At 32.6% G+C, this 22929-nt stretch overlaps 3 protein-coding genes across 10 annotated transcripts; 2 read left to right on the top strand and 1 right to left on the bottom strand.

The window, feature by feature from the left end:
• The first annotated feature begins 1683 nt into the window (after positions 1-1683).
• Positions 1684-3627, top strand: LOC100803948 (homeobox-leucine zipper protein ATHB-40). The gene is made up of 3 exons (XM_003519857.5): positions 1684-1855; positions 1993-2309; positions 3204-3627. Exons 1-3 carry the CDS (start codon positions 1768-1770, stop codon positions 3435-3437), a joined length of 639 nt encoding a protein of 212 aa, XP_003519905.1. The 5' UTR covers positions 1684-1767; the 3' UTR covers positions 3438-3627.
• Positions 3628-5806: 2179 nt separating this feature from the next.
• Positions 5807-11769, top strand: BZIP115 (bZIP transcription factor bZIP115). 8 transcript variants are annotated; one of them, XM_006574421.4, is made up of 12 exons: positions 5807-6123; positions 8725-8852; positions 8936-8986; positions 9057-9146; positions 9236-9325; positions 9488-9654; positions 9760-9817; positions 10033-10081; positions 10169-10368; positions 10844-10921; positions 11099-11224; positions 11358-11769. In XM_006574421.4, exons 2-12 carry the CDS (start codon positions 8796-8798, stop codon positions 11406-11408), a joined length of 1017 nt encoding a protein of 338 aa, XP_006574484.1. In that variant the 5' UTR covers positions 5807-6123; positions 8725-8795; the 3' UTR covers positions 11409-11769. The 8 variants fall into 8 exon arrangements, with proteins under 8 accessions (XP_006574484.1, NP_001240983.1, XP_006574485.1 ...); NM_001254054.2 differs by having other exon boundaries at positions 5817-6123; positions 8939-8986; positions 11358-11765; XM_006574422.4 differs by lacking the exon at positions 5807-6123 and adding an exon at positions 6129-6250.
• Positions 11770-17595: 5826 nt separating this feature from the next.
• Positions 17596-19670, bottom strand: LOC100802883 (scarecrow-like protein 15). The gene has a single exon (XM_003519855.5). The coding sequence runs from the start codon at positions 19493-19495 to the stop codon at positions 17924-17926; it is 1572 nt and encodes a 523-aa protein (XP_003519903.1). The 5' UTR covers positions 19496-19670; the 3' UTR covers positions 17596-17923.
• Between the last annotated feature and the right edge of the window lie 3259 nt (positions 19671-22929).

Genomic DNA, 22929 nt, shown 5'->3' with positions numbered 1-22929 from the left:
CCTTTTATGAAGAAAAAAAAAAAAGTTAACTCTTCTGCTTTCTTTTCAAATGCGTTGAGAATAAAATTTGCGTGGGATCCACTATCTCTCTTTTTAGCTTGTCGTCTTCTTTTCATGTTCCTTGCCTCCAATTATTTCTTTCTTTTTCCAAGGCAAACACAGATACAATCAAAATTATTCTATTTTATTAATATAATTTTAGAATCAAAATCATTTATCTTACTTCACACTTTTTTCTATTTCTTTTCATATCTCTTTTTTTTAGGGTTTCCTATCTCCTTTTATTGAAGAAAAAAAATATAAATATGAGTAAACTAAACAGTATCTCTCAAAAAATTTCTCCAATATTTTTCAAACATTAATCTAAAATTACATTCACTCTTCTCGAGCCATGCATAGCCTAAACCACAAAGCCGCCATAGAGCTAAGCTGTATATGAGGTTGGCTTAGCTGCAAGATATGGAGCTTTTTTAGGGGATCGAACATATAAAAGTGAAGAGATATTGTATCTGTATAAAAAGAAAAATAGAAAGAGAAAAGAGAGAAGGTGAAATAAGAGGATTAATTTATAATAAGATACACTGATATAGAGAGAGAAAATATAGTTATACAAAGTGTTGTATGATAGCCAAAATTGTATATATTATATATTATTATATAAATAATAGGTTTAATTATCTAAACTTATCCATTTTAATTTTTATAATTAATTAGTAAAAATTTTAAACTCTGAAGTTTACATTTTAATTCTCACATTGAAAATTAAAATATAAATTTTAAGAACTAAAAAATTTATTTATTAAACTTCAAGAATTAAAAAATTCACTTATTAATTATACAAATTAAAAGAGATAAATTTAGAAATTATAAAAATTAAATCAATAATTAAATCTAAATAATATAACTCAAAAGTGAACATCATGTAATTGGACAATAAAAGTTATTTAAAAATAGTTATTTTTTGCACCATATTTTATATAATATATTTTACAGCCACTATTTTTTTTCATTGCAACAATAATTTACTACACACATTTTTATCTTTAATTTTTTTCCTGTGCTGGACATTTTGTTAAAGAAATTATATGAATACAAATTCTCAAATATATATTAAAAAAATCCAAAGGGTAACTGTATCTCATTGTTTATTAAGGTCTAGGTCAGCTTTGGGATCCCAACCCCATCATCCATTTCTACAAAAGAAGGAAATATAATATCTGTATGGCTAATCTTCTTTTCGTGATGTTGTAATCTCTTTCTTTTTGAATTGCATATTCGAGGAAGTCTTATGACACAGGGATGGCTACCACTTATATACAAACACCGCAGCATTATCTACTAGCATATCTTACAATATTAATCCATTTTGTATTCATTATGGTCGTTCATTTTGCAAATTATTAAATCAGAAGGACTCAGTATGAGTGGGTTTCCTATTATTATACATGAATAATCCTATTACATGTATTTTCATTTTTCTTTCTATTTTAAATTTACGTATACAAGAAATTTATAAATACAAATTAAATTATCATAATTAATTAAAAGAAAAAACTACATGCAATGGCACTTGCAATTTTAACTCAACTGGGGGGCATCATATTGTCTTCAACTACACAAATTGAGTGATTAAGTGGATACTCCTATCTTTTTCCTTATAAATATATGGTAGTATTGTATGTTGTCTCTCCAAAGACATTTCACTCTTTCATGTAGAACATCTCACTTATCTTGAGAGAGTTATACATAATACATCTACACCACACCATGAATCATCAACTTATCGAAGACCATATGATGCTCTTCCCTTGGCTATGCCCTGGTGGTGCATTCACTGAAGTAACTCCTCAACAAGGTCTTCATCCATATACTTTTGGAAAGTTTTAACATTTTTTTGGGTATATATTGATTCGATTCATTTGTATCTTTGACATGAAATTGAACACCCTTCTTAATTTAATTTCAATTAATTTGTTCATGTCTATGCTATAGGGGAAAATAATAAGCCAAGGCACAAGCGAAATAGAAAGAATAGAGGAGGAGAAAATGGCACCATCATCACCAAGAAGAGAAAGCTCACCGTAGAGCAAATTAGTCTTCTTGAGCGAAATTTTAGCAATGAACATAAACTTGAGTCTGAAAGGAAGGACCAGCTCGCATTGGAGCTTAGTTTGGACCCTCGACAAGTTGCGGTGTGGTTTCAAAATAGACGTTCTCGTTGGAAGACTCAAAAATTGGAGGAAGAGTACTCCAATCTTAAGAATGTTCATGAAACCACTATGCTCGACAAATGTCATCTTGAGAATGAGGTAGGTTCACCTAATTAATTTCTTTCTATATAGCTTTTCATTATTATTATAATTATTATTGGCCTATAACATTCTTGTACTTGAAACAATGTGTTGTTGTTGGGGGGGATAGTTTGTGAAAACCATGAGTTTGAGTAAGACTCATTTCCATCTGATGGCTTTGGTAGTCGAACACGGTCTAAGCTGTGTTATTTTCTTTCTCACAACAATAATGCCAATTTTGGGCAAGTTTATTCATGTTTCTTCTTGTGTGTTTTTTTATGTTTTATAGTTTAGTGCCTTTAGTTCTAAAAGGCTAAAAGTCGTTTCTTTATGAAGATTATTTAAAATATAAACCCAAGAACAAAATTTGCTAAGTTGTTGACAATATATGATAAGTTAAAGAGTACTCAAATATTTGGACAGTAAAATCTGAACATCATATATTAGTCAAGTATGGGATACTAATTAACTAATAGTCTATAATTATATTATTATCTTCATGTATTACTTAATATATTAAAAAAAAATCTAAGAAAAGCATTTTCGAAAAATTGTCTTAGAAAAAGATTATTGTATGCTAAATGGAAAGTTTTTCTGAAGAAGACATTGGCAAATGATTTGACATGAAACACAAAAAAGCATCATATCCTTAGTGTATGTATGTACTAAAGCCTCTGTCTTTCGGCCTTGGATAAAGTATGTACTATATTTTGTGAGCCGACATTCGACATTGCTTAATGCGCACTTCTAAGAATGCACATTACATGTTTAAATACGCTGCATCTTAATTAATGAACCCCCCAAAAAAAATTGCCGAAACCTTTATCAATAAGGAAATTAATCTTTTTATATAATGGCATCACAATTCATCAAAAAATGAAAAATATAATGTCTTCATTTTTTTTCTGGTAGGTGTTGAAGCTCAAGGAGCAGCTTTTGGAAACAAAGAAGGAGATTGAGCAGCTACTAGAGCGTGGTGAAAAAGCCCCAAGCAACAACTCCAGTTCCTCACAGTCAATGGAAGAAGCTGTGAACCCACCATTTCTTGGAGAGTTTAGGGTGGAAGAATATGATGATGGTGATGTGTTCTACATTCCAGAGACTCATCACATCAATGGGATGGAATGGATTAATCTGTACAATTGAAACCTCAAGAAAGCTTAATTAGCATTTTGTAAATAATTTGAATTTTAATCATCTAATTAAATTGTTTCCTCTGCAAGCTTACAAGTTAGTAGTGTAAATATGCCATGGTCATATATAATTTGCATTTTGACTTCACTTAATAAATAGTATCATTTAGTTTATTGGAGAAAAATTAGTCTCACCTTCGACATGTAGGAAATTCAAACTTTTTTTACGATATAATTTTTAATATATATTATAAATGTGCCTTCTTTTTTCCATAACTTATCACACTTCTCATAGAGCCAGGGGATTATATAAATAATATAGTTATTATATAGGGATTTGATCTTCAATAATGCTTTGTGTTTTGTGAACAAATACCCTATATCCTAATATGATAGGACCCTTACTTTAGGGGGGAAAAATAAACGTATAAAAGTCAAAGAAAAAAATTATTCGTTTGATATATATGCCACCGGGTTAGTCATGTAGCTAATCAGTACATTGAATTCGAACTTCAACGGGTAACTTTATCTTTCCAAGATAACAATGGATTGTTCAATTTTTTCCCGGAATGTAATAATGAAGAAATTCCTTATTGAGTTTGTGTTCTTTTTCAGAGAGCCTTTTCTTGAAAATGATGGGCCTTATTGCCAAATAAAGCATTATTTTGTAGATTTTTTGGGTTAAATTAAGTTACATATTTGAAGAGGTTTTCTAATTTTTATTTAATTTTTAACAATGAAAAATACTTACCGTCAGGCATCATCAAGTACAAAATAAATAAATAAAAACTGATTACGGAGAAAAAAACAATTAACCCTTTATATATATATATATATATAGTATTTTACTCGTAACATGCCTTCTTATTAATTTAACATCAAAATCTCCTGATGTTGTAATAAGTAATAACAGTTTTAATTATTGAAGAGAAAGTACGGATTAAATATTTTTAAGTTATTAAAATATTAAATATTTCTATTTTTTATGTTTTTATTTGAAATGATTGAAAAAAAAATCTTTTGAGAATATTTTTTTATCAATAAATCTTATGAGAATATAAGAGCATTTGATTGGTGTTCAGTTTTTAGTTTTAGGAAGCATTTTTTATTAAGATATTTTTGGTGTAGTTTGATACTTTTTATATATATATATATATATGGCTTCATTGTATTTATCTCTAATTTTTTATTTTTGACAAATTTTATTCCCAATTTTTGTATTTATGAATGAAAAAATAATTAATGCAAAATTTGAAAGTTTTTAAAAAGTTAACGATAAAGTGTGTCAAATTAAAAATTACCCTTCTCAACCAACCTGTTTTTTTTTGTATTCTCTTGATATATAGATATTTACCAAATTCAAACCCAGTACCTTATGACCATTTGTCATAGGGAAATTACTATCGGAACCAAGGACCCCGGTTCTCAACCAACCTGCTCATCCCACTTCCCAACCCACCTCTTTTCGAAACCATAGTTTTTTTTATCTTTTCCAATCTATCACATTCAATTTTTTAGTTATAACTTGAATTATAATATTTTTTAAAAGAAATAATTAAAAACAATAATATATTACAATATAAATGATTTATCATAAATTTAAAATATAATTTACTAGTTAAAAATATTCATTTATAATTTTTTAATTAAAATATAATTCATATATTTAGAATTGTTTATTTCCTATAAATTATAAATCCTTTTTTCAGAGGATAAATTATAAATCTTAGTAGTATAAAATAAATATTTATTCCGTATAATTTACATAGTGAGATAAAAACAGGAGGCAAGGAACCAAACAGAAAGGGGATGCGGAAGCCGGAGAATTAAAATGGTAAATATTAGTGCATATAGAATAATTAAAGTGGTGCAAGTAATTTATGAGTGAGATTGATTTATTCAGGGTTTTTAATTTTTATTGTGTATAAATTTTTTTGGACTAGCAGCGTGTATTGTGAATGAGATTAACATGTGATCCAATAAATTAAAAAAACATCTTCAATTTTTTATTCAAGACAAAAAATTATTCGAAGATTCAAATCCTAATTAATTCATAATATAAAATAAATTTTATCTCAAGAGAGTGTACTCAATATTTAGCATAAAGATTAGTTATAATTTGTTATGGAAAATTTTCGTATTGATTCAACTGTAAAAAAAAGAATAAATGTTACTAGTAAACTAGTAATATGGTGCATTGAATTAAATAAGGTTATCCAGAAAAGCACATAATTGTGAGATGAGTCATCCCGAAACCTAATCCAGTGAGAGACATGGACAGCCCACAGCTGTAACCCTCTTCTTCGCACGTGTCACGCCCGAAGCCCTAAACCCAATCCAACTCACCCAAGCTTCCTCGTGTTGCTTTTTTCTCTCTCTCTCGTGCTTCGTTTCAGTTTCAATTTCAATTTTCAACTCCTCAACTCAACAACAAAACTTCCAACTAAGTTCCTTCCACGCTGGTAGAGTTTCCAACACCACACCAGCCACAGAAATAAGTTTGTGGAAAATAAGAAAACAACATTTTACTGTTGTTACCGTTCTACCTAAGAAGAACAATCTCAAACTAATACACAACACAAAAAGAGTTACTTAAGAAGCATAGTGTGGAATTATTGACTTAAGAAATTTGAAAACCACTTTGTCCCATCCCACTTGGACTTCCACCTCACCCCTTTTTCTCAACGCCATGAAAATAGGTCAGGCTCTTTCTTTCTCCTCTCTCTCTCTCTCTCTCTCTCTCTCTACTTTTTTTCTTCTTCTGTGAATTTACTAAATACCAATTGCTCCAAGATCCGTGTTTGAAATTTGTGCTTTGCTTAATTAGTATACTATTCTTCTATTTATGTATCTCTTACTCTTCCAATTTTCCGTAGCGTGATTTCTTGCTCTTTCTGCTTCTAGTACTTCGTTTGCTTTTGTTTTTATTCTTTAATTAGTTTATTCTTTCGTTCTTAAGAGCTAGCTGGTAAATAGAAAATAAATACTAGATAAAATCCTTTGGTGAATGATAAAATATTTCGATGGAATCTGAATTGTTTTGTTTATAATTATTGCTTGCTGAGGAAAGCAACTTTTTTGTGTATGTCTGTGTGTCTGTGGCATTCTCTAAAAGAAAATCAAGGTTATTAAAAGGACTTGCTTGGTGCTAATGCTTATTATGCTTTCTGCGATTTTCACCAATTTTACCAAGACTTATCTTTGATATATGGGGTTAAAAGTTTTGGTTTGATTTAGTTTGGTTTGTGGATCTAAAAGTGGAAGGGAATTACCATGTAGTGTAAAAATATAACATCATCTCATGGATAAGATCCTAGGCGTAAAGGGGAATTTTTGCCTTTGTTTGAGTAGGTTTAGTGAAGATTAAAATATGACTTTTAAAAAATAAATAATTATATAGCTGAGAGGGACATTTCATATATATATATTTGTCCTGAACTGTGCTGTTTCCATTTCACTCTGTTCTGAAAAGAATAATAGATTGATCCAGAAAAACGAAGAGCATTGCGATGATGTCAAGGTGGATGGGTGATAATATAATATAATAAAATACTGGTTTTAATTTGTGCCATCTAACAAAGCTGTAGCCAAGAATTGCAATTGCACATATTGGATTTGAATAAGACTCATTAAGTGACCTAAAACACGATTGTCACTTGATACATAATAACCTTATATTATAATTCTGGACACAGTAGTCTATAGTGTGCTATAGCAGAGATTTGGAATGGAGTGGCCCTGGACTGCTGTGAGATTCCGATAGTGGAGTGGTATTCAATAGTAGCCATTGTGGCCACAATAGTGGCTTTTCGTGTGCTATAGAGGTGCTATCATGATATAATTTTCAAAAACCATTTTTACCCGTGGAGTACTGTTGTTCAGGGTTTTGTTGGGTACATATTCCGCATGTTACCTCCTTTTGTCCTTTGTTCCTTCTCACATTGAAACTTTTCTTTTTAGACTTCCTAGATTGCATTCTGCTCATTTCTATCTAATTTTATTCTTTTTCTATTAATTTCACAAAAATATTTTATTTTTTGACTTAATTACTATGTTCTTATTGCTCCTAGGTTGATGGTGTGTGTGTAAACTGACTTATTATTTATCATGCATTTGTTTAATTTTGGGTATTTAGTTTTGTTTTGATTATTTATGTGTGTAGTATATATATTTGTAGTTCGTATTATAACATTTAAAATAGAGGTCATTCTGATATTTCCAGTGTTGGCCACTACGCATCGCTATCCAGGATTGATAAAGATAACTATGATTCTAGATTCACATAACTGAAGATTGCACTTATGAATATACAAACACACATAAATATATAAATATATGCATAACAGAATAATGTTATCCTTCTGTCTATTGCTTTCTGCTGCATTCAAGGTATTAATCGTGGGCATCTGGACATATTTATCTTGTCTCGTCTTTTGTGCTTTCTTTCATGTGAACTGGAACCGAAATCATCAAATGTATTGCATGCAAGGATACAAGTTCATTATCTCTTGTCCATTGGTTAAAGTATGGTTATGCATTAAGGACTCAGTATTGCAGGAAATGTATTAAAGTCTTCTTTTTATTAAAGCAAAAATGTGGAGCTTTGTTTCTTGAATTTTGAAGTTAAGCTTCCTCTATACTGTTTGTAGTCAAAAAATATTATGCAGTATGTACTATTTACTCAAGAGCATAACTCGATGGCTCAACTGCTCTTGTATTTTTGAAGATGCTTGATCCTAAGATTGAATCCCTGACCCCTAGGTCACTCTACCTCACTTTGGCTTACCGTTCCCCTCCCCAAACACCCCTTTTGTTACCACCAAAGAAAAATGTTAAATAAGATTTGTTCTTTACTATTTATCCAGTGTAACAATTTTTTTGCTAGTTAATGGTTGAATCCATCTAAGTTATCATCATCTCAAGATATTCAGCTAAGTTACAAGAGCATCAATTTTCCAACTTAGAAATGGCTGCTTGGGTTTGGCTAGAAGAGAGAACTGGTAAACAAGTAGATGGAAATAAATAAATAAAATCCAAATTTCATCAATTGAAGACTAGGCTGGTCAACCCCTTGATGTAAATTTCTTCCATTTGTAAAAGCAATGCTTAATTACTTATTTCTTTGGTGAATGAAGCACATGGAATAATATTTTAAACTCATTTACTTTATAATTTTGCAGTAGATTTGATAGTTGCTACTATTTAGTCTAACAAGTGTATTGGCATGTAATATATATTTTTGTATTCCTTGTGTTTTCTGACATGTGAATCTATTCAACCTGATCTTATGACCTCCACAGATATCAGCAATTGATCAAAGGTCATTTTGTTTTTGTGGCTCTGAGAGGGGAGTGATTCTAAACTAAAATATATGGGGGCTGGGGAAGAGAGTACAGCTAAATCTTCTAAAGTATCTTCGGCAGCTCAGGTTTTTTCCCTACTATCTTCCTGCTCTTTTCTCTTTTCCTTGTCCTTTCTCTCCCGTCTCATTATCTTCTCTGTTTACTTTAGCAGGAGACACCAACAGCACTTGCATATCCTGACTGGTCAAGCTCCATGCAGGTAGTGTAATATATGATATTGGTTCATTGGGAATATATGTTGATAACTAATGCATGTGCTTCTTATTTAGGCCTATTATGCTCCTGGAGGCACTCCACCTCCCTTTTTTGCCTCAACTGTTGCTTCCCCAACTCCCCATCCCTATTTATGGGGAAGCCAGGTAAATGTAGTACATAATTTGGGATATTATATGCTATTATACTTTATAGAAGTGAATCTTCTTATTTACAATTTTGTTAATTTTCCCAGCATCCTTTGATGCCGCCATATGGGACTCCAGTCCCATATCCAGCTATATATCCTCCTGGGAGTATCTATGCTCATCCTAGCATGGCAGTGGTAGGCCACTTGCTCACTCTCTAATCCCTGGAAAGCCTCTTAAGCCTGAGCAGAAAAGGATGAATTTCTCATCTGCTTGTAGGCGACTATGTATGTTCACTACCTTTACCATAATTGGGCATTTTAATTCACAATCTTTCCTTTTTTTAATCATTATGCTAGAATCCAAGTATTGTCCAGCAAAGTACAGAGATTGAAGGGAAGGGAGCTGATGGAAAAGATCGGGACTTGTCCAAAAAATTGAAAGGAACTTCTGCAAATACAGGTTCCAAAGCAGGAGAAAGTGGAAAGGCAGGCTCAGGTTCAGGCAATGATGGCATATCGCAAAGGTTTGGCAAATATCTGGTTAATTTTAGATCTTTTGTCGTTTCTTTCTGAGTTTCTCTTCAATTTGCATTTCTAATATGGATTTCCATTAAAAAATTATTAAACAGTGGAGAAAGTGGTTCAGAGGGTTCATCAAATGCTAGTGATGAGAATACTAACCAACAGGTACGTAATAGATTATTATTAATGCATGTGCTTTCACTCGCTTTTGAAAATAATAACCTTGTTGAAATCTAAATGGGGCCTCTTTTTCCTTTTACAATTATCTGTCTTTGTTTTTTGATGTTCGCAGCTTAAGTCTGAATTGAAATGGTTTAATTAAAAACGTCTCAATCTTTTTCTAAACTGTTTTTGGCTTTGGTCTGATGACTTCTCCATAGGAATCAGCTGCAAAAAAGAAGGGAAGCTTTGACCTGATGCTTGTTGATGGTATGCATCACATCCATTCATGATTATCTTTTTTTTTTTTCCCTTCTCAATTGCTGAGGTGAGTTGACATTTCCATCAACTTTTCAGGAGCCAATGCACAAAACAATTCTGCTGGTGCCATTTCTCAATCTTCTGTGCCTGGAAAGCCTGTTGTCCCAATGCCAGCAACTAATCTTAACATCGGAATGGACTTATGGAATGCATCTTCTGGTGGTGCTGAAGCTGCAAAAATGAGACATAATCAATCTGGTGCCCCGGGAGTTGCCCTTGGTGATCAATGGGTACAAGTATGAGTCCTCCAGTTGTTTTTTGAAGAAATTGTTCTTAGCATGTTTTGCTTTGTGTGATGATTATTTTACATCCTTATGTGTAATTACGTATACTAATATATTTTAAAAGAAATGCTTTTGTTGATACAATACATCTTGTTCCCACATATGGACATCCATTATCATGTTTCCATCATTGCATTTTATGTTAGCTGCCTATACCTGACCAAGCCTTGGTTGGAGGGGGATTGGAGGGAAACAAGGGAGCTTAAATACTTGAGTTAATAGACTCTATTGACTAAATTATCTTTTGTTTAAATACTTGAGTATGAGGACCAAAATCAAATTCTGAAGGAGACTAAAAGTGTAATTAAAATTAAGTCTTGGTTTTATTAGTCTACTAACTACTGTAAAATTAGTTATTGTCTCCCTTCCCTTCCCTTCCCCTCCCCTCATTTGAACCTAGTGTAATGGCTATGCTTGATTTTGGTAGGATGAACGTGAGCTGAAAAGACAGAAAAGGAAACAGTCGAACCGAGAGTCAGCTAGGAGGTCAAGATTACGCAAGCAGGTGACTTTCTAATATCTATTTCATGCACCCTTGTTAGTAAAGAGACTAGAAGTATCCTTTAATTGTCATATTTGGAGGATAGAGCCTAGAAGATATATTATTTGACTATGCATATTCATACTACCAATTTACAAAAGAGAAAAAAATGATGTGTTTTACATTTCTTGTACCAACCAGGCTGAGTGTGAAGAGTTACAAAAGAGGGTGGAGTCGCTGGGAGGTGAGAATCAAACTCTCAGAGATGAGCTTCAGAGACTTTCTGAAGAATGCGAGAAGCTTACATCAGAAAATAATTCTATCAAGGTAGATTTCTCTTACCATTCTGCCTTCACAAGCATTGGCCCTTTATTTCTTTTTGTTGTGAGCAATTTATATGTTGACATGTCTCAACTCATGACCTCAAATTTTATCTTCTGAACATAATTGCTTTAAACAGGAAGAGTTGGAGCGGTTGTGTGGTCCAGAAGCAGTTGCTAACCTTGGATGAGAAAGCAACGCATTTCAGTTCCTCAGTTTAGTGTTTGATGGTAACGGCAAAATTTGATAGATTCTTAATTAAGACGAATCTGCAGCTAGAATTTTCTTATCAATGGCCAGGTCTCTTAATTGAGAATAGGATATAAAGTTTTTTTCTTTGTTATACTAACTCTATGTCATTAACCCTCAATTGTAATTGCCCTTGTGATTTTACATGTCATTTGTTTGTAATATTAACCAGTACCTTAGAATAGAAAACGTAGGCTACTTGAGCACTTTTGTTCAGAACTTAGTTTTGCAAGTGATGTTAAGAATCCTGCTTCAACTTTTCAAATCTTTCACTAGTTGACTATGGAATCATTTTTGTTCTACTTTACGTGTGCTTGAGCTGATTGATGAATCAAAGGTATAACTCTTGTCAAATGTGCATTCGATCTCATGTTTGCATACGATTGGACACATTCGTGGAAGTTTTGAAAGTTACCCGTTGGTGAGTGATTTGCATATTTTTGTGAGGGTGCATCTTTTAGATTAATATAATCTTAGATTTTTTTTTTCATTATCCTGTGGCAAAACTTTTACGATGACAATAACCTTTTCTTTTTTCCCTCCAAAGACAAAGACAATAGCCTTTTTAAATGAGGATAAAACAAAGTTGCTGATTGTTTAGTGTGTTTGAGTTTGAGTTTTAGTGTCAACCAATGGAATCCTTTTTAAACTCAATTCTTACACTTATATTACTTATTCGTTTGTGTATTGGAAAGTACAATTTGAATGTCATTCTTATGAGTCCAAACACTTTCACAACGGAATTTATTTTGTGCAAAATAAATATCGGGTATTTATTACCTCTAGAGCAGTGCTGGGATGGTGTAAGCAATACCGCTACCAAATACAATGGTTCATGAACAATAATCTCACGGAGCTGTGTCAAAAAAAGAAAGATAATCTTTCATCTAGTTCACGTATATAAGATTAATGACAACTTAAATATAAGATTAACCAAGTGACTGAAAAATGAAGAGAGAAGAGGGAAGGGATGTGGATTTCCAGGGGTTGGAGAAGGATGAAGGAAGGGAGAGGGTGAAGTTATAAGTTCGGATTCCTCTCAAATAATATTTTTAACAAAACAACTAATATTTACAAATAAAAAAGACTTAATTGCAAATTATACCATTCAACTTTTATTATTTCGTAAATTTTATCATTCAAGTTTTATTTTTATAAATTTTATTTTTTAAATTTTTAAATTTTGCACATTTTACTACCGTGGACAAAAAATTAATGATTTTGAATTTTGACATAAATTGCATATATACCACTGTAGAGAAGTGACTTTTAACATCAGTTATAATTATAACCAATGTAAAAAATTATTTTTCTACATTGATTATAACTATGACCAATATACAAAAATATATAAAAACGAAGTTTTATATTGTTTTGTTACCAAAGGTAAAATGCACAAACTGAAAATTTAAGAAAAATTAAAAGTTAAGTGGTAAAATTCATAGAAAAAAAACTTGAATGATAAAATTTATAAAATTATGAAAGATGAATGATAAAATTTATAAAAATAAAATTTAAATAATAAAATTCGTAAAATAATGAAAATTTAATGGTAAACTTTGCAAGCCTAAAAAAATGTAGAATTTTGTTTTCAATTCCAACTACGTTTTGAATAAAATGGTCTGTCTTTAGACTATAACAAATGTCGTTTATTAATTCAACCATTCATTTATTTTCCACACCTATATGTCACTCTTGATTGCCCAAGGCCGCTGATGATACGATAAATATATCAAGTTTGTCAACCGTTTGGGTCAATGACTTCATTGAGGGATTTCAATTTATTTACGTGTGAGTTTAAAGTTTCATATATAATATACTTAAGATTGGAATTGATGAGAAAAATGTAAGAAAAGAGACTCATATAATGTTTTGAAACTTTAGGTAAAAATGCAGTGTCACTTTTATACTTAAGGTTGTTACTTGGCTAATTAATGTAGACACCTTTTTTCCAGTTCTCCTTGACTTAACACTAACAATGTCAATAAAATGCTTTTGATTTGATTTTTGGATAAAGATAAGAGTCATATGAATCAATAACTATTATATATATATATATATATATATATATATATATATATATAATGACTTCTCTGAGGGAGTTCAATATATTTACATGTGTGTGTAAAGTTTCTTATATAATATACTTATGATTGTAATTGTTGTGATAAATATATGAAAAGAGACACACATACACTTTTCACACACTCGCGCACACACCCGCGCCCCTATACAAAAAAAAATATATACATATATATATATAAAAAAAAAAAAAAAAACAAAAATAAATACACCTTTTTCCAATTCTCCTTGACTTAACACTAACCATATCAATAAAATGCTTTTGATTTGATTTTTGGATAAAGATAAGAGTCATATGTATATATATATATATATATATATATATATATATATATATATATATATATATATATATATATATATATATATATATATGAAAAATGGAAACTCATATTCTTTAATAAACTCTTTTCAACACACATTTTTATTATTAGGTTAATTAAACTTGTATATGTATGTATTATTAAATTTTAAGGATTCGATATTTAATGAGTCATTAAGGACTGAGTTCACAAGGCTAAAGTAAAAATGAAGACTTTAGTGTAGAGTGAAGTTTAAGGCTGATCATTTATATTCATTCAAATTAAAATGATCTTGTCATTGTAATTCTGATTATTTAAACTTGAAAGTTTAACGAGAAACATTCAAAAGCCATGCATTTTGAATATTAAAATTGTCAGTTTAAATTCTGCACAAGCATGAACTAATAATATAGAAGAGTTATAAGATTAATTTGGTACTTAAACATGAAATTTATAAAAATTGCAATGAGGATTTGCCACCATCATGTATCTAAATATGACTTATTTTCTTACAAGCAAATATGACTGTTTTTTTTAAAATGCATAGAGTTTGGTAATACTTAATACGGAGTAAAATACTTAATAAAAAAATGAAAAGGCAAAAGTAAAACCGAACGGGACGTGAAAAGGAAAATAAGGGTACTGATAATTAGGACATTTGTATTAGTTTTTGTTTGCGTTATTTATTAATATAGACTAAAATACATAAATAGAATAACTTTTCGAGCATTAACTAATTGGATGAGTTCAACTAGACGTTGTTGGTTGGTTGCGCACAGCTTAAGTAAACTTTACTTACAATAGAAAGTTTAAATCTTCTAAATCTATATATTAGTCTCATAATTATATAGAAATATTCGGTTAAAATCTTGCTTTAACCCCACCTCGTATATTAGGTAACCACAGAAAAATAACACTCCAAGAGTTGACTAAAGTTTAATGGATGTAACCTGGACCAAAAAGCCTTACGTAAGATAATATCATTGTAATCTTCAGTGATCATCAATCATTATAAATAGGACAGGAAATAAGGCAAGTCCATAACACTAAAGTATTGGTTGTACTTGTAATCCATTCCGATTTCAAAGTCCTCTTGTGTTTCTCTCCCTCTTTTTTTTTCTTTTCTTCTTCTCTTGACATAGCTAGGGAATAGTCCAAATGGGTTTCAAAGTTGGCCTGGTTGTCTTCTTCACGCTCTTGACATTTACGACACCAAGAACATCTTCACTGCGTGGCTCGGATTCACGTTTGTTCTCAACAGCACGTACCATCATGGAACCATCACCTTTGCCGGAGCCGACCCCACCTTGAAGAAGACTAGGGATGTCTCGGTGATAGGTGGCACCGGAGATTTCTTCATGCACAGAGGAATTGCCACCATTATGACCGATGCTTTTGAAGGTGAAGTTTACTTCCGGCTTTGTGTTGATGTCAAGTTCTATGAGTGTTGGTGACTTGCAAAGTTTGTTTAGTAAATAAATGGTTGTTTTCACCGCAACCTCGTCTAGTGGTTTGCTTACTGTAATAATAACATAATTGCTTCTCAGTTAGAGACAATATACATAACCTTGTCTTAAAAAAAGGTAAGGAAAATGCTAAATTTACGAAAATATATTGATCAATTGTACCAAAGTTGATCGGTATTATCTATTTAAGTTATGTTTGATTTAAAGTTACGCAAATATTTTGCCTGTTTTAGTGCAAAATTACATGTCCTAATACCTAAAAAAAGATTTGTAAAGTATTGTTAAGTTCTTTCAACTTTTTGTAAAAAAAAAAAAAAGTTCTTTCAACTTTAATTCAAAAGTACATTTAATTACTTCGATATTCGTCAACTATCTTAAAATAAGTATGTTTAAGGTTGTTTTTTTAAAAAACTAATATATAAATGGAAAAAGTAATAATTTTATAAAATTAATCTTATTATTAATTAATATTATATTAAAAGGCTAAAATGATACTTATTAAGAAAATTGGTGAAAAAACAATTAATATAATATTAAAAAATTAAGATAACACTTATTTTGAGATTTTTTTTCCTTTCAAATGTGACATATAAGAACTTATTATTTCTTTTTAAAATTATTCCGTACAATTTGTGATAATTGTTCTTGGTACCAAATAATAGTTTAGAAAATGTATTTTCCACTCCCTCATTTTTTAAGTGAAATTCTTTGGGCATCTTCAATTATTCAACGCGTTGGTGAAGAGATCTGCGAGTTGTTTTGAGCAAAACATCAAGACATTTTAAGTTGTAGCTAACTTTAGGCATGAGGGCGCGCGATACACAATGTTGCATCAGAGGTTCGTGAGTTCAACTTGGAAACCACAAGAAAAAAAAATATGATATTCAATTCGAATAGTGAACACAGATACCCATGAGGGTCATGGTGCTCTTGATGTACATTGTCGGCAAGGTCACTGAAACAAATACGGTTCTCTATCTTGTAAGTGTAATTTTCTCTGGTGTAATCCTAGTCACAGTTTCGGACAAGGTATGAACCACAAAAATGAAATGAATGGGAGTATAATTAATTAAAAACATTTGGATTTGTATATACAATCATTTCCAAAAATAAAATTCTAGGAGGCGAGTTATATGCATGATAGATAATTTGAAGCTCTACCCTTGCATGTGAGTCCAACGCATGCATCAAGGAAATCCTACTCAATGAAATTTGTGAAAAAATCTGCACTGTATATATATGATCTACATACCCTTTTGTCAATTTTTTCTCAACATAAAAACTATTTGATCCAACCTGATGAAATTCAGGTTGGGTTGATTTTGGGACGTCGGGTTGTACATTTTTATTTTTTAAAATATAAAAATATAAAATATTTTTTCAAATTACATACATGTAATTTTAAGAATTTAAAAAATAGTATTATACAATTAAAATAAAATTCAAAGAATAAGAAACAAAAAGTGAAAAAAAGTGAATAAAATTTATAATGTGACATTAAGAGAAAGATAAAGATAAAGAAAAATAAAAGATATTAATAAAAAATTTAAAATTAAAATTATTTATGAATCATTACTCTTCACAAAATTTGACAAATGTTAGATATGCTCATATGCGAGTTCTTGCTCGAATTGTTCGATCTCCCAATATTAGTGTCAACTCCAACTCTTTTTCTACTTCATGCTTCTTCCAGATCGCACGTATTGTAATCTTTGTGAAGTCCAAACTAGTAGTATCTCAGGTTTTCAAAAGCATGATAACCCGGTCGATCGAAAACAAGTTTAATTTGATTTTGCTATCAACACCACAGAAAATGAATTTCAAAAAACAAAAAAAAAAGGGGATAATTCTTGAAGTGATGCTGTTCACATAATCAGAAGGCATAGGCTAACTGTATATCATCGGTCTATCACAAATCGTTGGTGCTTGTTTTACTTCCTTTTTGCATTCCTTTGATGGTCGAGTTAACAGCAGGATGTGCCAAAGAATGTTCTTATCCACAAACATACACATTACATCTTCATGTGATCATGTCACGTCGAACAACCGTTGCAGTTTGCTTTTCAGAACATATATATCACATACCGTTAATATATAACAAAAGCATAAACAATCCAAGAACTGCAGAAAAAACCTATAATTTATCAAGTGGATATTAAAAACTGTTATTCTACAATACAATGAATATGCCTATCATCGTATACATGTGGTGCTATATATTGATCTCTGACTATAAAGCAAAATATTCCACACCATAAGCCATAAAGATATATAGAAGTATTCATTTCCCAAATACTTTGATTGAAAAGCCAGATGTATATATCCAGCATTACATGGTAACTCTTCTCAAACAAATTAAATACAGACACCCCCACAATTTATCTACATTACATAAAACAAAAAAGTCTGGAAAAAATACAAGTTTTTATGTACTTTCCAGTTTTTTTCTTTTTGTAATTTTCCATAATAATTAAAAAAAAAACTAAATTAAAGTTAAACTACATTCTTTGTCAAAAGTGAACTTGATAATAAAGTTCACATAAGCAGGTTTAAGGTGTCATTAGATTAATACATCACTTCTCTTGTCTTCTCTTCTATATAATATGCTAACACCGCCATGCTGACGTGGAAACCATGGCTCGTTCGTGCCAGCAGAGCACCAGCTCAGCATGTCGTTTGTCCACGTGGAAGCCTCTGATTTGCACCTTGGCAAGCAAACACTCTGCCTGATAATCCGCGAACTGGCTCAACTGCACCGGCCTCATTCCGGCGCCGTAAAACGCCTCCCTCCACGGCGGAGTCCTCCGCCGTGCGCCTTCCACCGCGGCGAAGATCTTCGGCCGCAGCAGCAGCATCTCGATCCTCCTCACCCACTCGCCGCCTCCCCCAGAAGCCACTGACGCGTCCAGCGACTCCAGCATCATGGAATAAAACTCCAGACTGCTCACCACGCCACGCCGGAACGAAGCCGCCGCCGCCGCCTCCGTCCACCCCTCACCGTCCACGAACACCACCACTCCTGGAGCCATCCTCCTCACGTCGGCGAGGAACGCGCCGACACTGCCTCCGTTGCCTCCGAGGCGGCTGAAAATCGTTGGCGACAACAACACGGCGATCTTCTCGCCGTCGATGAACCTCACGGCCTTGAACGACACCGTCTCAAAGGTCCGAAGCGGCACGAAGTCCACCTGCGCGCTGATCCCTAGATCCTGCGCGAACTGGTTGAGATTCTGGCGGACCAGGCGGCTCTCGACGGCGTACTCCTCCGGCACGACGGCGGTGATGCGAAGGAGCGGCGCGGTTCCGGGACCGGCCTTCTCAGCAATCTCTTTCATAAGAGAAGCGTATTGAATTCCAAGCCCAATCTCGAAATCGATAACGTGGACAAATGAAGATCCATTTAGGGTTTCAAGTAGGGCTTGATTGGTGGTGAAGATGGAGAACATTGGGATGGGTGAAATTCCCGAAAAGGCCTTGTACGTTTTAATTGTCTGAACAATCTCCGCCATGGAGGAAAGGAGGTTCGAACCGTTTCCGTTCCGGTTCGAACCGGATAGAATGGACTGAAGGGCGTCTTTGAAGTGAAACGCGGCTCGGTGGAGCGGCTTACCCATGGGCGAGCGAAGAAGCCGGTTGTTGAGCCGCTCAAGTATGGCTTGAGCCAGCTGGAAGTGGCTGCTGTCGTAGCAATCGGCGGCGCGGATAAACTCTTCGATGAAGTCCCAGTTGTTGTTGTGGGGGTGGAGGCTATGGTTAAGGTCATGAAAGGAAGGTTCTAAAGTGTTGGAGGGGTAATTGAAGGGGATGTTTTGGTTGTAGATTTCGGAGAGAGAGGTGAAGTCAGGAGTGGGGTGATCAAAGGATGGGTCTTGAGAAGAAGGTGGGAAATCAGGGATGCATGATGGATTGGTTTTCAAAAGGGGAGTGGGAGAGTCTTCGGGTAGGGTTAAGTCCTTCATGATGGACTCCCACCAATCAGAATTAGGCAAAACATGATCATCCAGGTCTAGCTGGTTGTTGTGTTGTGGTTCTGGCTTGGGAACAGTGAGCTTCTTTTCGGGGCTTGGGCTCCGGCATAGGTCGAGGACCGAGGTGGGTTCGTAGGTGAAGGTGTTAGGGTTGTTGTTTGTGTGGAGGACATGGTTGTTGCTAGCTTGTGGGGATGAGGGAACTCTCATCGCTAGGAATGAAAATTAAAAGCTCTGGTGTGGTGGGATGCCTTTGTTTTTGGCTTTCTTTCCGAATAGAGTTGTTTGTTCTGTTCTTTAATTTCCTTCGGGAAAGTGGATGAGGAGACTGAGAGGGGGGCTTTTGTTTGCTATGATCGTTGCCTTTTTATCTTTGCGTGTGTGCATGTAAAGAGACCCCCCTCGGTTACACTTAATATATCTCCTTCTCCTAAACCAATTAAAATCTTAACTTAAAACTTTAAGTTTATCAACATAAAATTGTTTATTATTATTTTTAAAATAAAAATGTCACACATTCTAGTTTAAAAGATTCTATATATAACAGTTATAACTATTTTTTTAAATAAAAAAATATTATTATTTTTTATTTTATGTCTCACCTTTTTATTAAGTCGACTTAATATTTATTGGTATGACCTTGTTGTATGCCATGTATGGATATGGATTATTGATAACATATATGAATGGTGCCATGCATGTTCTGTGATCACCATGCATGCACGACAAGAAACACGCGCGGAGAGAGAAAAACCTGTGATCGTGTTGTGAAGCTTCTACGTGAAGGTGCCCTAAACATGGCTTACCTTTTGATTTTGCTTTTCTTGCCTAGATAAAGGGAGATGACATGTTTAACCTAAACAGTAAACATCTACTATATAATTCACAACAAAAACTTTCTTACCTTATAATAGTTACTGTATATTTGTTTGAGAACTAAAGGCAAGTTTAAGCTATACTTTCGAAAAGGATATATGTATCTTTTGATTATGAAACTCTTAAAGAGTCAAATAGTGGCATTATTAAAGCTCCAAGTTAAGCCGTTCTTTCTTGAAAATAGACCCTCAAAGGTTCTCAATGGACCCCCCTAGACAAGTACTAGCACCACCCATCTTTATACATACCCCTGGAAAGAAGTTAAGGGAAAGGTTCATCATTAACTAATTTTGCATGGGAGGGTTTAGAGGCTTTATCTTGCATGGAAAAATTTTCCATTGCAACCTGCAATAACTATAAATGAAATGTGTTAACTAGAAAACTTTAAAAGTATCAATGTTAAAAAAATAATGCTTAAGTTTAAAAAATTAAAATTGTATTTGATTTAATGAAATTAATTTTATATTATTCACTGATAAATTAAAATATTCTATCACTTTCTACAGAATCAATACAAGAGTTTAAAAATATTAAGTGAGAATTATTATTATAGAATTGGCATTCGAATATTTTTTTTAAAAGTATATATATGCGTACATAATTAGCCTTTAAATGAAAATCAAATTGAGTCTCAGTGCAAAAAAACTACCGATGTTCAATGTGAAAATGGTTCAAGTTGGGCAAACACTGCTCTTAAACGAATCAAGGTACTTTTGACTTACACATTTTTACTAAAGTTGAGCAGTAAAAATTGTTGGGAATTGGTATCATCATCAAGTTTAACCAGCGAGCATGTAAGATTTACATGCTCATCATCGACTAAATTGTCCGTACAAAGAAAGAAAGTACTTTAGCTTTATTCTTTTGTGGAAATAGATGCATGAGTCATGTGGCAGGTTTTCATATCCCTGTTGAATTACTATTACTAAAGCTTTGCTTGTTTATGGCCTTGTTTGACATTCTAATTCAACGATCCTTTTCGTCTAAAGCTTAATAAGTTGCATCTTTTGCGTGGAATTTTATAATAGTATTTCATCTTATTATTAGAGAACTCAGTGTCCCATAAATTACATTTGACTTGTACACGAAAAAAAAAAACTACAGTTCGACTTATAAAACGAGGGTTTTCTTAATATGAAGTAATAAGCTTAATATGCAGCTATATAAATAACAAATGGAATTTTACCAATTTAATAATAAATAATTTCGCTATATAAATATGTATATAACTAGACAAACTAGTCAATTCGAAATTTTCATATCATATGAAAACTAATTTTTAATAGCTCAGTTTTCATATGATTTGGATCTGTACTGATGGATCAATTTTTTTTTGCAAGACAGTTGAATTACCATCGTTAAGGAGCAGCAAAACATATATATGTTTCAAACTCCACGACCTCTCCCACATCCCCTAGCACCATTGCCTCGTGTGTCCGTTGTCCCTCTGTCACACATTGATCAACCTTTTTTCATTTGATTTTGATCAATTTTTGTGCATTCCTTATTGATTCATCTTGTTCCTCGTGTCATTTAATTCAAGATTTGTTCATGCTTTGCGTCAATTTGTGTGTCCCCTGCTAATTGCATATCAATATTTGGTGTTGTGAGTGAGCCTATTTAAACGGTTTGATTTTTAAACCAAATTTGGGGGAAAAACCCCTGCTATGGTGCATTATTGTCGTTGTGCAAGAATCGATTTAGGAAAAAATCAAACAGAACTGATTTAACTGGTTTGATTTTTAAATTAAATTTTAGAATTAATTTTTTAGAATCAATTTTAAACTAATTTATAAATTATTTTTTTCTTTAAAAAACAATTTCATTTTTTGAGAAAACAATCCCGTTATTAAATGAACCAAATCAATTCTAAAACCTATTCGATTCAAATTAGACTTATTTAAAAAATTAGTTCGATTTTATTTAACGGAACCAGTTCAATTTGGTTCGAACTAGTTTATATACATGCCCCTATTGCCGATTCGAGGTTCGTTAATGGTAGCTCCCTATTTTGTTTGTATTTGAGTTGAAATTTGTGTGTCAATTGCTGGAATTGGTTCGTCCAATTGTTGTAAGTTTGAAAGTTTGAATGAGTTTGTGTTTGTTTTAGTCAATTCAAAATTCTACCAGTCTGTTCATGTTCATCTTGAAATTCATAGCAAATTTGAGAAACCATTCGTGCCTTTCCCTCCACCACTACTTTCATTTCACCCTCACCAATTCATTGCCATTAAACCTTGCAATGTGCAGACAAATAACAGTTAATTTCCACTATCTCCAAATGTATTTAGCCTTCAAAAACTGCCTGCAGCTTCCATGTGTAAAACTTTCCTCCAACTTGGTCTTCCCTAAAGTAGGTCAGATTCTCAATCGCTTCTTAGTCCAATTTTGTTGCGCTAAGTGTCATAAATAATTATTAGCTGCCGATAATCAGAAATAGCTGTTAATTGGTTGTTAAAACGGTAATTTTAGTTGTTAGCTGTCATAAAATGACTATTTTACTCATCGATCTTTTTTAACACCGAATCAAGCTAAAATTCATTTAGGTTGAATTGCATTAGTTATTAGCCGATGATATACAAATGGCTAACCTCACTATCAAACATTTTTACCGTCATTACTTCTAAATAACATAAACATGTAATTGATCTACTTCAAATGTTTTGGAGTCTTAGAGAATTTATGTATTCTGCAAATTCTACAATAAAAGAAACTAAAAGACTTGCGACAAACAAAGTTTTAAAATATAGAATGGAACAAGTGAGATT

Source organism: Glycine max, chromosome 2 (assembly GCF_000004515.6).
Source record: "Glycine max cultivar Williams 82 chromosome 2, Glycine_max_v4.0, whole genome shotgun sequence".
Classification (NCBI taxonomy): Eukaryota; Viridiplantae; Streptophyta; class Magnoliopsida; order Fabales; family Fabaceae; genus Glycine; species Glycine max.
Note: the sequence above shows the minus strand (reverse complement) of the source record. Positions and strands in the feature narration are given on the sequence as shown.